General features: G+C 36.1%; 1 protein-coding gene and 1 long non-coding RNA gene across 6 annotated transcripts in view; both read left to right on the top strand.

Annotated features, from left to right (window-relative positions):
- ZDHHC21 (zDHHC palmitoyltransferase 21) overlaps positions 1–14,933 on the top strand; it is a 69,447-nt gene extending 54,514 nt beyond the window's left edge. For 4 of the 5 annotated variants that reach the window (XM_040481265.1, XM_040481262.1, XM_040481264.1 and 1 more), the window contains 2 exons: positions 6,835–6,878; positions 7,426–14,499. In XM_040481265.1, the coding sequence (XP_040337199.1) occupies positions 6,835–6,878; positions 7,426–7,558 (177 nt within the window). In that variant the 3' untranslated portion in view covers positions 7,559–14,499. Of the gene's footprint in view, positions 1–6,834; positions 6,879–7,425 lie in introns of all 5 variants that reach the window. The other variant, XM_040481266.1, reaches the window with a different exon arrangement.
- On the top strand, positions 4,081–5,478 carry LOC121034477 (uncharacterized). The gene is made up of 2 exons (XR_005792449.1): positions 4,081–4,546; positions 4,784–5,478. It is a non-coding gene; the product is annotated as an uncharacterized LOC121034477 (long non-coding RNA).
- Positions 14,934–15,135: the final 202 nt, after the last annotated feature.

The raw sequence follows: 15,135 nt of genomic DNA, 5'->3' as shown, positions 1-15,135 counted from the left end.
CACACACAGCCAAGAATAATGTCCGTTCTGATGAGCACCAATACTAACAGTGCTGGATGATTGTATTAGTCATGTTTTCAGTCACCGGGCTTGGAGAGAGTTCATCAAGAAACGCTAGAACAGCTGGTACAGCGCCTTCTGGTGAGGTTCTGACAGTGAGCTATTGTATACCATGACACTGCTCTGACAGTTTATCTACATTTTGTATACAAGCATTTTTGTTTTCTGGGCACCGTGGAGTTTATATAATAGCTTAAGCTTTTGATGGCGTCTCTGGAGCATAGTGCTTTTCTCAGTTGCGGTGAGGTTGAGGGTAGGGCGGGGAAGATGTATTTAGCTGTGGTTTTGTGCTTTTAAATTCTCAAAGAAAAAAAGTGAGCTCTTGCATTTGCTCACAGGTACTCTTGTGGGACTCTACTTGAATTACCAGAGCTAGCTTAAAGTAAAGCTTTTTAAATTAAGAGGGAAAATGCTCCCCCGCGCGGGCCCCCCCCCCAAATACTGACCCATGGTTCCTTAAATAAATACAGAGAGAATCACAAATGCAGGGTGATTTCAGTTTAACTTGGTTATCTTATGCAGTGAAAAGTATTTTATGTTCAAAATGTTAAATTAGTTTAAATGAGATTATCTATTAAATAGCATTCTCCTTAATCAGACAATTAGTGGGCTTACCTGCCTTTTACTATGTATCCAGAAATGTGTCCTGAGATTATTAATCCTTATAATTAAATTTTGCCAAGTATCCCACTGAATCAATGTGGTGAATTAGCGGCATTCAGTACAATCTGTGTACAAATTATGTTTGGTTTACTCAGCTCTAAATCAGCATTGCAAATATGGAAATTATTGCTAATTATGCAGAACCCAACTCACTTACATTTCTACAAAAGACGCTCTGTATAGCATTTTGTTTTCCTTTCTGAATTATATTTTTTGTTTAATAAAAACAAAGTGTATTTAATAGAATACCTCTACTTGTAATATTATATGACATATCTTCTCAGTAGCTTTAAAAACCTAGAAAAGTCATTACAATTTAAAATGTCATTTCTTTTATGCTTTTTAATATTACATACTAATATTGGCTAAGTATTATTTCTTTGAACTTGAATACATAGAAAACTCTAGAACCTGGGTTCCCCTGTGCCAAACAATTAGTTTAAATACATACTAAGTCACATTGCATGGTATATAAAAAGCATTCTTTTAAAAAATGCCTGCTAGCATCAAAATTATTATGTGTGGAATTATATTGCTCTTTAGCATAATATGTTCCTGTGTGAAAAATGTATATATATTGCATCATCTGTCTGCTCAGTGTCATAACTTCCCTGTATATCTGATAACGTTAAAAGTAATTTAAACTATTTAAATCTATTTCTAGAATTTCTTCCATAGGAATACTGCATTTTAATTTTCTCAAAGCATTACTAATTGCTTGAGTGATTAACTCAATGCTTTTTTTTTTTTTTTTGGTGAAAAAGTTAAACATTTATGAGTTTTCATTTTACTTGCAATTTTCCACATTCACTTTATTTTCTCATGTTCGGAATCTACATGCATTTTTTAAAATCTGATTTAAAACATTACTGTAGAATTGGAGAAAACACTGAATCCTGTATTTACGGTTAATTTGTAGACCTTTTCTACAATGATTCATATGCTTCTGTCACATGCTGTCAATATGTTAGTTACTCCCTAAATCTCAGCCAGAGAGGCCCATTACCATTAGCCCATCTTACTTATTATGCTGGTAACCAAAAATCTTTTTGAAAGTATAATTTTGTATTAAAAATGTAAGAGTAGTTGACAGGGAGTGTTGATTGCAAACATAGTTTCCAGCTGTTTCAAATATTCAGTTATAAAGCTTACTTACATAGTATGTTATTGCATATAACCATTCTCTCTGGCATTCTCTGTATTTTCTTGTATAGTTATCCTGTATACTTGACCACTTTCACTAGACTGTCAAGCTCCTTGATGCTAAGGACCGTGTTGTAATAGGTCCTTAGTAGATTTTTGATAAATGGATAGATGAGTAAATGAGTCGTGGTGTATGTTACATAGTACTTATTTTCTCAGCTGGATTGTAAGCCCCTTGTGGACATTGGATTTTATCTGTGTAAAATAGGCCCTGTCATTTTATTGTTTGTTATAAAACCCACTTTTTTTACTTAAACATGTTTTAAGTTATATTCTGATGTAATTGAGATTATATCTCTAAGCCCTCTCAAAAAGAGCATAGTAGGCAACATCAGTAAAAGGTAGGACTGCTGTTTATTGAGGAGTTAAGGGTTTTAGTCACTTTCCTAAGGTTTTAGTTTTAGTCACTTTCCTAAGGTTTTATACAGCCAGAAAGTAGCTTGATGAAGAGAAGTACAGGAATCATATTGGAAAGAAATTTTCAGTGACTGCACATGTAAGATCTACCACCTTCTCCTTTGGTTCCATGATTGATTAAATGTTTCTGTGAACTTCAGATCTCTAATAAGAGATATAGCTGGTCCTCTCTTGGTGGATAAATGCTTAAAGTACCAGTTATTTCAAATGAAGAATATAGTGAGTTCTGGCTTCAAAGGAGGAGAGAGAGCTGTGATTCACGGGAAATGTTCTCTCTTTGAATTCCAAAGGAAAAAACTAAGGAATCACGCTGTTTCTGTCCATGTTCAGTTAGTTTAGTGCTGGAAACATACATCGGGTATCTACTTGGAACCACGTATGCTGCTAGGTGCTGTGAAAGATGTGAAGTTAACTGAGCTGCTGTCCATTCATTGATGAGAGGTGCTAGGAAGTCAAGCCAAAGTCTGTCTTAGAATTAGTAGTAGTAGTAATAGATAAAACAGGTGTATAATCTCTCGTTGTGAAAAAAGTTCCTGAGTGGTTTTTAACTCCAGATTCAGTCAACAGTCATTGAATTAGGTATGTGCAACAGACCAAAGGAAGAATAAAGTGTTCAGGTGATCATCGAGGTTACACAGAGCCATTTTCATGTCTTTGTGATAGAATGCTCTTAACTTTCATCGAGTTGGCAGTTCGGCAGGTCTAGAAACTCCATTTTGGAAATGTTTCCAGAGTTAGGCCAAGAGATCGCGACTGTGCCTTCCAGACTCAAAAGCGTTGGTCGTATAAACCAGATTGTTTGTTCCCTCATGTGGAATTGTCAGGCGTGCCAGAGGACTTTCGGCATATTCCTTGTCCTGCACAACAACGTACGTGGCAGCGTTGCTTGGTGAAAACGAACCCAAAGCAGGATGAGTCAGTTGAATGGATTGGATCGTCAAGCTGTGTGTTCCGAGAGGGTTAGTTGTCTGGTGATAAATTCTTGCTCTTTGTCCTCCACTCTTACTACTAATTTTTCCAACAGACAGTAAATACTTTCCTATCCCTTTCTGTTAGGAACTACCCCGCCCCCCCCCCATTCCAGATATAATCTTACTAGTGTCTTAGACTGAACCTGATCGTTAGGGTAACATCAGCCAGCAGGAGAAGATAAAGGATCAGTTGATGAAATAGGTAAGGTCCATAGAAGTCCTGCTGTTCCTAATTTATTCTTTTTTAGAAAATAAACTTCCAGTTTTTAAATATAGGAGAGCATTCTCATATGTCTCTTAGTTATGCAGACTGTTGGAAGTTTTAGATATTTTGATCATTAGACCATCAACGCGACATAAATATTTTTCTGAAGATAAGATATCCTGATTGAAGATGACCTACTATAAAAACTTGTTTCTTATCATTCCTTGAAGAATGAATTTTTCTGGATAGCTAGCTAGTTTTATAAAGCACTAAGAATTTATAAATTATACTCCTTGAAGATTATCTTACTGGTCACTGGCGATTTTCTTATTGGTCATTTCCTGATGGTCACTAAAGGTATTGAATCTTTTATATTGAGTTAAACTATCTGCACCAAAATCTATTTTAAATGCACTAAAAACGTTGGTTTTATTTCCCAGCTTCATAAAACAAAAAGTATATTAGGGGCATCTGGATCGCTGTCGGTTAAGCGTCCGACTCTTGCCTTCAGCTCAGGCCATGATCTCACTGTTGCTGAGGTTTTGCCCCGCTCGAAATGCACTGAGAGCGTGGAGCCTGCTTGGGGTTCTCTTTCTCTGCCCCTCCCCCACTCGTGCACGCCTGCTCGCTCTCAAAATAAACCTAAAAACTATATCAAACCTCATTTGGCACTTTTTGAAATAACTTATGGCTTCAGTGTTCCTGCCGGTAGTAACCTCTCTGCTCCTCTAAGTTTGCAGTTCCTGCTGTGTTTACGAATGTGATGGTGTGATAACTCGTGTTGTTCTGAGTACGCTCTAGAAGTGCCCGTGACATGTTTGTGACCTGTTTGGCTGTTCAGATACAAATTGCACATTTTTCTTATAACCGTATGCTCGATAGCTGGGTTTCAGAGAGTTATGCATTTGCTATTTCTAGAGGGAAAAGAGTGGTCTTCTTTGTCTAGCCTCACAAATCCTGTTCAAAAAGTCATGGCAAACATCACATTCATGGATAGAATGACCGTCTGTTTATGATCACTCAAGAGGTAGTATTCTAGGGGCGCCTGGGTGGCGCAGTCGGTTGAGCGTCCGACTTCAGCCAGGTCACGATCTCGCGGTCCGTGAGTTCGAGCCCCGCGTCGGGCTCTGGGCTGATGGCTCGGAGCCTGGAGCCTGTTTCTGATTCTGTGTCTCCCTCTCTCTCTGCCCCTCCCCCGTTCATGCTCTGTCTCTCTCTGTCCCCCAAAAATAAATAAACGTTAAAAAAAAAAAAAAAAAAAGAGGTAGTATTCTACTTATTACTTGAACCAGTTTCTGGGAAGGTGTCAAAAGCACTTGAAAATAAAAGCTTTTCCCACATGAAGTCTAAATCCAGAATCTTTGAAGATGAATCTTTTATCGCCACAAATAAGTTCCTCAGAGTCTTAATCAAATTGTAAATTTATGCATAGTAAAAAATTTCATACAATACTAGCTGTGGTAGTCTGACTTTGTAATTGCCTGCCTTCTCTCGAAATGGTTTTTAAGTATTATCCCTTTGCATCCATTTATTTACCTGTCCTAAGAACCCTGACAGATTTCTGTCCAATCGTTTGCTTTGCATTTTTGCACACGTTGCCTTCAGTCTTTTGGGGCATCCTGTCACCCATCCGTGCCAGGAAACCGTTAGAATGACTTCCTTCACTTTCTCTACAGATGTGGAAGCAGAGGCCCAGCCTTCCTCTAAGCCCATGATCAAGGTTCTCATATATTTGCAGACTGTGTTGTCACAAAGTAAAACATTATTTTGAGGAAATTATGCAACAGAACTGAGAAAAGTTAGTTATAAATAGACTTGTCATTGGATACCATGAATTTCAAAGCATGATAGGAAAACTGATGAATATGGAATATGTGGCTAATCTACCATCTTGCCACAAATTCCTGGGAAATATGGAAACGGAACACTGCTATTGGTTGCTCTGTCATCTAAAAAAAATCGATTTATTTTCTCGTATGTGGGCCAACCGTAGTTCTTCAACGGTTCATACGTTAAGGACTTAATATTGTGAGATGTTGATGTAACTTCTACAAAGAGATTTTTATTTTTATTTTTTTTTTAATTTTTTTTTTCAACGTTTATTTATTTTTGGGACAGAGAGAGACAGAGCATGAGCGGGGGAGGGGCAGAGAGAGAGGGAGACACAGAATCAGAAACAGGCTCCAGGCTCTGAGCCATCAGCCCAGAGCTCGACGCGGGGCTTGAACTCCCGGACCGCGAGATCGTGACCTGGCTGAAGTCGGACGCTTAACCGACTGCGCCACCCAGGTGCCCCTCTACAAAGAGATTTTTAAAGTCAAAGTGTTTTTTTTACCAGTATCGTTGGGAGAGAGTTCTACAACTAGATGTTCTTGGAATTGGAGTTGCCGTCCCAGACTGTGCGTGCATAGTGCTGCTTAATAACAGTACAGTTCACCTGCCATATGTGAGCAAGCTATCAGAGGATAAGAGGGAAAGTTCACTAACTCTTTGGCATATTTAAAAGAACATATTTCCTTTTGTACTACTTTGAAATGTGTCTAAAACATAAAATATATATTTAAAAGAAGATCGTGTAATTTGTGTTCTGAGCATTTGGCTATTATTTATTGCAGTTTCTCAGTCTAGTGATAGGATTTCTGTATATATGAATGGAACCAGCATGTCTAGAAGCTGTCTTCTCTTTGTTGACTTCCTTTGCTTACATATTTGTGGTAGAGCTTTATGGAAAACATAGAATGAGAAATTGTATTATTAGGAAGAGACTGGTTTTTCTGTTGAAAAAAAGAAGAAATAGTTTCGCTTTACCTTTCAAGGTAATAGATGCTGTAATATGGCAAATGCATAGATTGCCTTGTTGAATTTGTGTTTGTTTATAGAAATCCAGAACCAGTAGCACTCTGGCTCTTGGCAGCTTTCTGTTTATTAAGTGCCTTTCATTTGTCACTTTGGTATTTATTTTATAGCACATATATCCTGGCAGTTGAATTAAAAATAGATCGTAGACTTTTAAAAGAATTATCAAAGAAAGCAAATGTAATAGGTTATATTTTAATAAAGTGAGACTCCTACAATTTTTGTGAGGTTTTGTAACTGAATACATTTTTTTGGCACAATGTAATGTTCGTTCTGTTTTTGTCAAGGGAATTTCAGCAATGTATGCAGTTAATTTAAAATTCTTAGTACCCATATGTAAACTGTTGAAGTCTTCAGAATAGTCTCTGAATATGATGAAAAGCATCATAAAGTAGATACAGAATAAAGTCTTGATAACTTTGTTACATCTGAGTATAATTTTTCTTTAATTTTTAATAGGATACAACATCTATTGAAAAGATGTCAAACTGTTGTGAAGAAATGTAAGTATAAAAATGAAATCTGTAGTGCTCTTATTTAAAAATGGAAACAGCTGGCCACATTTGAAAAATGTGTGCATGTGATGGAAAGATAACATAATGATGGCTTTTTCTTGGTGCCTTGTCTAAGGCCTGAGCTAGACAAGCATAATCCAGTCTTACAGTAGGGGTCTTCAAGCCATGCGAGTTTCCCAACAAAATAAGTACTGGTCGTTCTTGTTCCTTGTCTAACTAAAGTAAGTTAAATTATTTGTCCCGAAAGTACATCAAAAGAGATTTGCTACTGTGTCGTTGACACACGCTCTGTTAATCCTGAGATTCTCCTCTGCTTCAAAAGTTCCCCTAGGTTGATTGACGACACAGATACAATATCTGCTATCCAGAGTTAAAACTCAGCTGCATGCCATAATGAAAGAAAAGCTGTATTTGTGATGCTGGGACACAATTCATCAGAGTCCAGTAATGGATCCCCAGCCAACCTGCATTGTTTTAGCTGACTGAAGTGCACCATGGGAGTGCTGTCTTTCACTAATAATGCTGTCTTCTGTAGATCGAGGCCCCGAAAGCCATGGCAGCAGACCTTCTCAGAAGTTTTTGGCACTCGTTGGAAGATCCTGTGGTTTATTCCTTTCAGGCAGAGGCAACCACTGCGAGTTCCCTACCACTTTGCCAATCACGTCTAAACAGATGGATGGTGGGCACAGATGGGTCCTCCATGCTGGAAATGCGTTACAGGTTTTCTGATAATAGAACTATGACAGTCTTCAAGTCAATTAAAATCCACCCACCAATCTTAGGCGTCATAATGTGCCCCAGGCTTTATTTTAATAGTGATCTTGAATCCTGTTGTGGGACTAATACAAGATCTATATTTAAGTTTTAAAGCATGTTTACTTTCAAATTAGCTTTCCACGGGGATTTCTTGAAATGCTTTTGTTATTAAACCCAAAAGGCAGTGATTGAGATAAAATAATTGTACATAATTTTTTTTCTTTTTTTTTTTAGTACTGACAATGTTGCAGATTTTAATTTATGGGAAATTTCAGATGTTTATTTAAATTTTTCACTCTCAAACAGTACTAACCAAATCTGAATTTAATTCTTCAGGTTTATAAAAGTTGACACACCTTATAGTATATGCAAATTTTCTTTTTCAAATGCATAATAATTTAAATAATACTGCCTTTTTTATATGCTGCAGGATTTTTTTTAATGCAGCATAGAATTGAACAATAAAACAACAACAGAAAAAGGGCAGTGTTTTCTTAGAAGTAGCTTTCTAATGTTTTCTGTTTTTCTCTTCACCAAAACCAAAATAAAAACGCCACTAAAATAAAACACCAACTACCTACCTTATTTTCAAGGCAAGATTGATTTTTTTTCCACATTAACTTTTCCATTTCTTTTCCCTATACTGATGTAATTATTGGTTGTTGTTAAAATAATTACTCCAAGGTGAAATTTTTGACCAAGCGGGCATGTATATTCTATTTTACCCTAAGATTTTGATGAGCAAAAAGGGTAGAGAATTTGCAATAATTCCACAGATACCTTTTCTAGTACGGTTATATTACGCGTATGTTTTTAAAGTGCTAGTATAACTAGATAATATATAATGTACAGTATAAAGAGGAATATTGTGCTTTTGAAAAACAAATATATACTTTTTACTTTTACTTACCTACTAGTAGATCTAAAATTACACACTCAAGGTTTGTATGTAATAGATATTGGGCAACTAAGAATGAAATCTTAGTTATAGGAAGTCGCTAGTAAAAGTAAGTTAATTTTTGTGTACCTATAATCACCCAAATTGCAATTGGCCAACTATAAGTTCGGATTGAGAGACCTTTTGTACTTAGTACCTAATGTTAGGAAATGACCTTAAAATAAGAAAACGTAATGATCTACATGATTAGCTTCTACAAATTTAAATTGCTAATGGTGATGGTCTCTTGGAGAGCATAGAAGATTTGTGAGGAAAGACATTTTAGCATGCTTTGAGAAAAATTCAGCTTTTACACTTTTTTCCATTAGAATACTGCAAAATCCATATATCCTTTTCAACAATTTATGTCCTCACAGTCTTTCCCTTGAAGAGAAGATTAAAGGGGTCCACTGTTCTTGGAACATACCAGTATTTTCCTTTTAGTTAGTTTTGAGAGTAAGGAGTTAAACCTGAGAAATCATGAAACAGAAGATTTCCATTGTCAGCCAGTGAACTCTACTGTAGTTAGTTCTTTCAGGAATTGTAAATATCTTCTAAAATAATTGAATAAGCTGTTCTCAGAGATACAAAAACCATGTCTTTCATGTTCTGACTACAGTGCTTTATTATTTAAAAATTTGGAAGTGGCAGATGAAAATATTTATTGGTGCTGATAAGATGCATAGTAAATGTAATATGAGGAGTATATTTATAGAGCTTAGTGAACCACAAAATTAGTATGTTTGTTTGTGTCCAGCACCCGGGTTGGGTTTTGTGCAAGCTAACATAGTGACCACATTTGGTCTGTTGGCAGAACCGTTAAAGGGAAGTAACGTGTAGATATGTAGATATATATCAGTCAAATGCCTCATGCTGTGTACATTTCTGTCAGATGAGAACCTTGAGAAAAAACAAAGCCAACTGTAGACCCGCTAAAGAGCTTTATGGACATATTTACGCTTCACGTAGTAGCAGTAGCTACCTTGAAAGGTATATACCTGGGAGATCTCATTGCCGATCTCTGTCTCAGTAATGGGAGCCAGAGATGGTCCTCTCCCTGCCCTGAGGGTTTTTGTTTTTCGTAGATTTACCACTTCTGGGCACATTTTCCTCCCTCTTTTCTCTTTAACCTCCCTGTCCTCTTCCCTCTACCTGATTGCTCACAGTCATTGGGGTACAAACTGATACACTAGGCAAGGCATATATTTATTTTGTTTGAATGGCAGAAATGCTACGTATCAATCTATGTAAGAATCTATATTAAAGCCTATCTGTATACACTTTTGCTGTAATTTTCAGTGTGCTCAAGTCAGCACACCTAACTGTGTTTACAATTCTAGAGCGATGACTTGAAAGAAGCCAACCGGCAGTTTCCTGGGACGCATGGAGTCTAGTTGTGTTCTCTCTGCGCCCTCTTTTGGCTAACTAGTGTAATTATACTGGTTCTAGAGATTGATTGCCCCACAGTTCATTATTTGTATGGCCTAATTCTGAGCATGCCAGAGGTGCAAACTTAGGGGAAGTGTAAGTACAAAAACGTAAGAGTTTATGAAAACCAGTGCATTCCTGTTTATGATGGCAGTATCTGGATCATACAGATATGATAACTACTTTGGTTCATCCGTGTATATTATTATACTTTTTTACTAACCATTAGAAATTTATATCAGATCAGGGTAAACAAATGTAAACCATTTCATGAATAATATTTTAAACCTTATTTCAGCAAATTAAGTGCTTAGAATTAGGAAAGCCATTACCTAAAATTACCAATTCATTACAAAACACAGAAACTTACTGTAGTTACGTTGGCAAGCAAGTATCTAATGTGTTTTAATGAGTATCTAAAAAAATACATTTAGATTTTTTAATCTCAGTTTCAGAATGATTTTTTTTACTGATTTTATTGTATTAATAGAATAATAGATTAATAATTCTTTCTAGACTTCATTCTTTTTAAGAGTATAAGTTATACTCTTATAATTCCCATTCAGAATTCTAGCTATAACTTTAGTAGTCATCATATTATGGGTTTTGGATAACTGTGAAAATGACTAATGTTGAGCCTTATTAGAAAATACTTACAGGCAGTGAAATTACTGATATAATCTATTTGTTGGATGAAGTATTTCCTTATAAACATTCCATTTTGTTTTAAGCGAAATATATGTTAAAGGATGCTTTGCATCAGAATTCTTAATTGGGCTCTGGAAATGAAAGATTTTTAGCCAGATATTCTGAGTTACAAGTTATATTTGTTGTTGTTCTCTTCTGTAAACAAAAATGCTTATGGGCCCAAGATTGTAGGCAAAAATGGACTGAGTTCAGAGTCCCCCAGACAGCAGGCATCAGTTTAAAGAGCTTTTGGTACTTTGTAACCAAGACTTCTAGTTTAACAATACAAAGTTAACTGGTGTTCCATTATAAGAAAAATACTATTTTGCTTAAGAATTGTATTAAAAGTACTTCATGTAAGAGGTAACCATATTTAAAATTTTAGTTAATGTTTTAACCTCTTTTTAACAGAAGAAAGCATAGTTTACTTTTAATAGTAATGGAAGTACGGAGCATAAGCAGACATAATGCTCCATATGACAACTAAGTTAAAACTTCTGTCGGACTGAACAGCAGTGACTTTTTGCCAATGCTTGGAGGTATTTTTCTCTGCGGATGCTGGCTAATTATAGCTATTCATTGTCACACTCTTAAGTCACTTCCATAAAAGTTGAAGGTGTGATTCGCTCAAAAGGGTGTATTATTTCTGAATGCTAATCAGAAAGACTTAGGTTAGGAGGACACTTCCGACTGGGAAGTGTGAAGTAATTTAGAGTATGACCATACGGTTTCCTATGTATTAGATCACAGGGCAGTTCGTGTGTTCTCGCGTGTGTTGCTGTAAAATCGCGGTGTGTCCGGCCCTGATGTACAATGGCATTAATGTTAACAGAGCTGCTAGTCTCTCCCTGGACTTTGCTCTAGTCTCTAACTACTTCCCTCGTGCTTCATGTATGAATAGATTGTCTAGCTCAAGTTTACTAAACGAGTGCTGCTTCATTAAACAAATTTTTGACATCACCTCAAATGTAAGTAGATATACCTAGAATTTATTTGGGAAAGCTTATGTGTACAAACATCAGATAGTTTACTAATAGATACAAGGTTTAGCTTTTTTTTACCCAACCTGTTCTTGCTTTTGGAAAATGTATGTATTGGCAGATGTAGTCATGTACATTTAGTATGTTCTGTTTGCTAGTGTTATTAACCATATAATTAACAGCTGAACGAGTGTATTATTTAATGTCATTTGTTACCTTCTACTCTAAGAATCACCCTCAGATTTTATCTATAAATCAACAATTGCACTGTGCTCTGAATTTAGCCATTTTCAATTGAATTCTAGAATATTCTGCAGTAGAATGTGAGAAAGTAATAGAAGCAACTTGTTTAAAGTATTTTGAACCAATGTTGTTGTTTTATATATCAGTCAGTATTTAGCATTTCCGCTGCCTTTGGGATAATGATGGTTTAATTTCAGGAAAGTGACTGTTTTCTCTGATGTCTTTCATCATCATTGTGCAGTTTTTAACAACAAAATTTACTGCATTTTTGTCTGTTCTTCAGATGTTGTAATAGTTCCTGCTAGTGCTAATTTGCGACAGAAATAACAGTGGCATTTATGGTTCTTAAGGTGTTGATATTACCAGTATTTTCCATTCTCACTATATATATTTTTACTATTATATGTCCTTTTCCCTCATCCACCATAGAGGGCAGATACAAATGAGCAGTGAGTAGCCAAAATTGGATAAAGATATTAGGGAAACTTTCGAAGATGGGAAGAAGGCTAGATGGGACATGTAAAGCAGCATCTCAGCAACAGGGTTGACGGGAGACCGTCTCTGACATCAGGAAATCCCCAGCTGTAGTCATTTTAGCCTTATCTCTTGTTGATAATCATTTTACTGTAAGAGTTGTTAATGCATGGGAGCATTTAGTTAGAGTTATTTATATTGCGGATTCTCATGAGTTGGCCAGATGCCTTTGAAAAATTATTTTAAATTTTAAACATTATAATTATGTAGCGTATGCTAACCTGATGTGTTATGAATAATGTGAAAGCTACGGCTATTTAATGGAGACTTGGGAAATGAATAGGTTATTGAAAGTTTGATTGGAAAAATTGGGACCTTTTTTTTTTTACAAGCCACCTATTGCAAATAAAGGATACAAAATATTATAGTAAACTTGCCACCAGAGGGAAAATTAGCAATTTGTGTATAAAAGGTGATTTTCACTTTAAAATTTGGGCTATTTTGGTCCCTCCAAGGTCACTATATCTATTGGTATTGTGAACACCTGTAACATGTAATGTAGCACTTGCCACAGTTGTTCAACACCTGGATCTTTTTGGTATCGATAGCTTTATATACGAGCAAAGGTATGGACAAAACAGCAACAACAAAAGTTATGCTTCTTTTTGTGGCTTCGCTTGCCTGTTTGACCTCGTACAGGGTTTCATTGCATAGGCTGTTAACTAAAGGGAAAGGTTGTCCGCATATCGCCAGCTCTGTGTTCTTGCCAGTGTGCACTGGGTGATCTTTCAACCTACTGGTGCCTGAAGTTAGTGTTTTACAGCCTCAACAACTAAAACATACTGGTGCTACTCACTTTAGCATTGAGTGACATTTTTAATTCCTGTACCAAAGAATTATTTATTTAGGTTTTTTGTTTGGTTTTTTTTGGTTGACTGGGACTTTGCTTCTCTCATCCTTCTAAATAATGTCCCTAAGAACAATTTTGATGAACACATTTGAGTTTTTGCACACTTCTGCCTCAGTTTAATTGGTTTTAAATGTCTCTCATTTGGACTTTTTTTTTTTTAGGCATATTAGTATGGTTTTTCAGTCTGTATTTTAATATAGATTGGCTACTTTAAAAGGTAGTTTAATAGGTTGAGGTTACAAAAGATAATTGAACACTTTTCACAAGATTGTATTTTATTTCTGCAGGAATAAATGAAAAATAATAAGAACTCCTTTTATTTCTGTAAATGAGCTATACATCCTATTGAGCCCTCTTAATGAATGCTGAAACAAAATGCTAAAATGAAAAGTTGTAACGGGCTCATTCTGATTATAAATGAAGTCTGCATCTGTCTATGTATGGGTGTGGGGGGATTATTTTCCAAATAAAAATACAATTAAAGAACACCTTTAAAAAATATATATCTACACACACACACCACACGCACACGCACACATGCGCTCCCCAAGAGGAAATGCAAATGTACCTTGATTTAATAAGCAAAATGATCATAGAAAATTGAACTTCACCAACACACACACCCACAAAAGGTGTCTGGATATTGCTACTCACTTTACCTGAAACTTAGAGTAAGATTATTTTCAGAACTACTTCTGCTTAGTGATTCATTTTGCCAAAAAATGGGGGGAAATGCCCTTTAGAAATACTTGCAATTGTCCAAATGTAGTACGGCTGTCGGGGTACACTCTGCCGGTTCCCTGTTTTTTCTTTTTCCACAAATTTTCAAAATACTTCTTTAGTGTCCTTAAAACTGCAACTGAAGTGGTTAAAATTTCTGGCAAGAAGATAACTGTTTGTGTATTGGAAAAGTTGACAATCACATTTGAGAATGTTTTACATTATTTTCAGTCAACCGAAATCAAATTTCTCCTTGAATGTAGATACAGTATATGGTTTTGCAGTGATTTCTGAATGGAAAAAAAGAGTCAAGTCTGAAACTTAAATGGAATATGACATAAGATCATTTGAATTATATATAGAAATACAGATGTACCTGCCATTAGAGGTAAAAGGACAATTTACTTGTAATCAAAATGGGAAGAAGCAACATTGTGTCTCTAATTGTCAACAATATATTTCCCAGGTTCTGTTGCTGCAGTATCGGTTCTGAGTTATTTGGCTTGTTTTTTATTTAAAGTGCTGTGGGTGAATGCAGTTGCTTGTTCAAGTTATTGGTAGTGGATAGTTCACCGCTATTTGTTGTCCTCCAGAGATGAACATTAAAAAGAAGTTCTTCTTTAGTGTAGGCAGAACGAAACAACTACGATGATCTGATAGGAAGAAATTCCTCCACAATCCGAGACCAGTAAGTTGCAAGTCTAACACAGGGGGTGCACGATAGCCGTTCGGAGGCCTGAGCACGGATAACCACGCTTGTAGCCGTGTGTCCCCGAAGCAGTCTTTTTAAAACTCTGACTGGCAAGTTGAATGGGCAAAATCTGTGACATTTTGGGGCTCCTAAAATTTTGTGTCCACCTCAAACTGTGTCTAATGTTACATCCTTAAAATAAAAGTCTTTTAATAGTGGGGCGTTCCAAGTGCCATAAAGATCCTGTTTTCGAATGTGTCAGGCGTTTTTTCATTCAGTGCATATGTTTAAATCTGAGTGCTGTTTGGCTGCATTGTCTGTTTTACCTTGTCTGGTCCCTCAAGAGCATTTAAAGAAGATCTTCACTAACATTTCTAGTGCTAATGGCAATAGGGAAAATAATAGCTGAGAGCTGAGAC

This window comes from Herpailurus yagouaroundi, unplaced genomic scaffold (genome assembly GCF_014898765.1).
Source record: "Herpailurus yagouaroundi ecotype Mexico unplaced genomic scaffold, PumYag 160, whole genome shotgun sequence".
In the NCBI taxonomy this organism is placed as follows: Eukaryota; Metazoa; Chordata; class Mammalia; order Carnivora; family Felidae; genus Herpailurus; species Herpailurus yagouaroundi.
The sequence above is the reverse complement of the archived record's forward strand: the minus strand, read 5'-3'. Positions and strand labels throughout refer to the sequence as shown.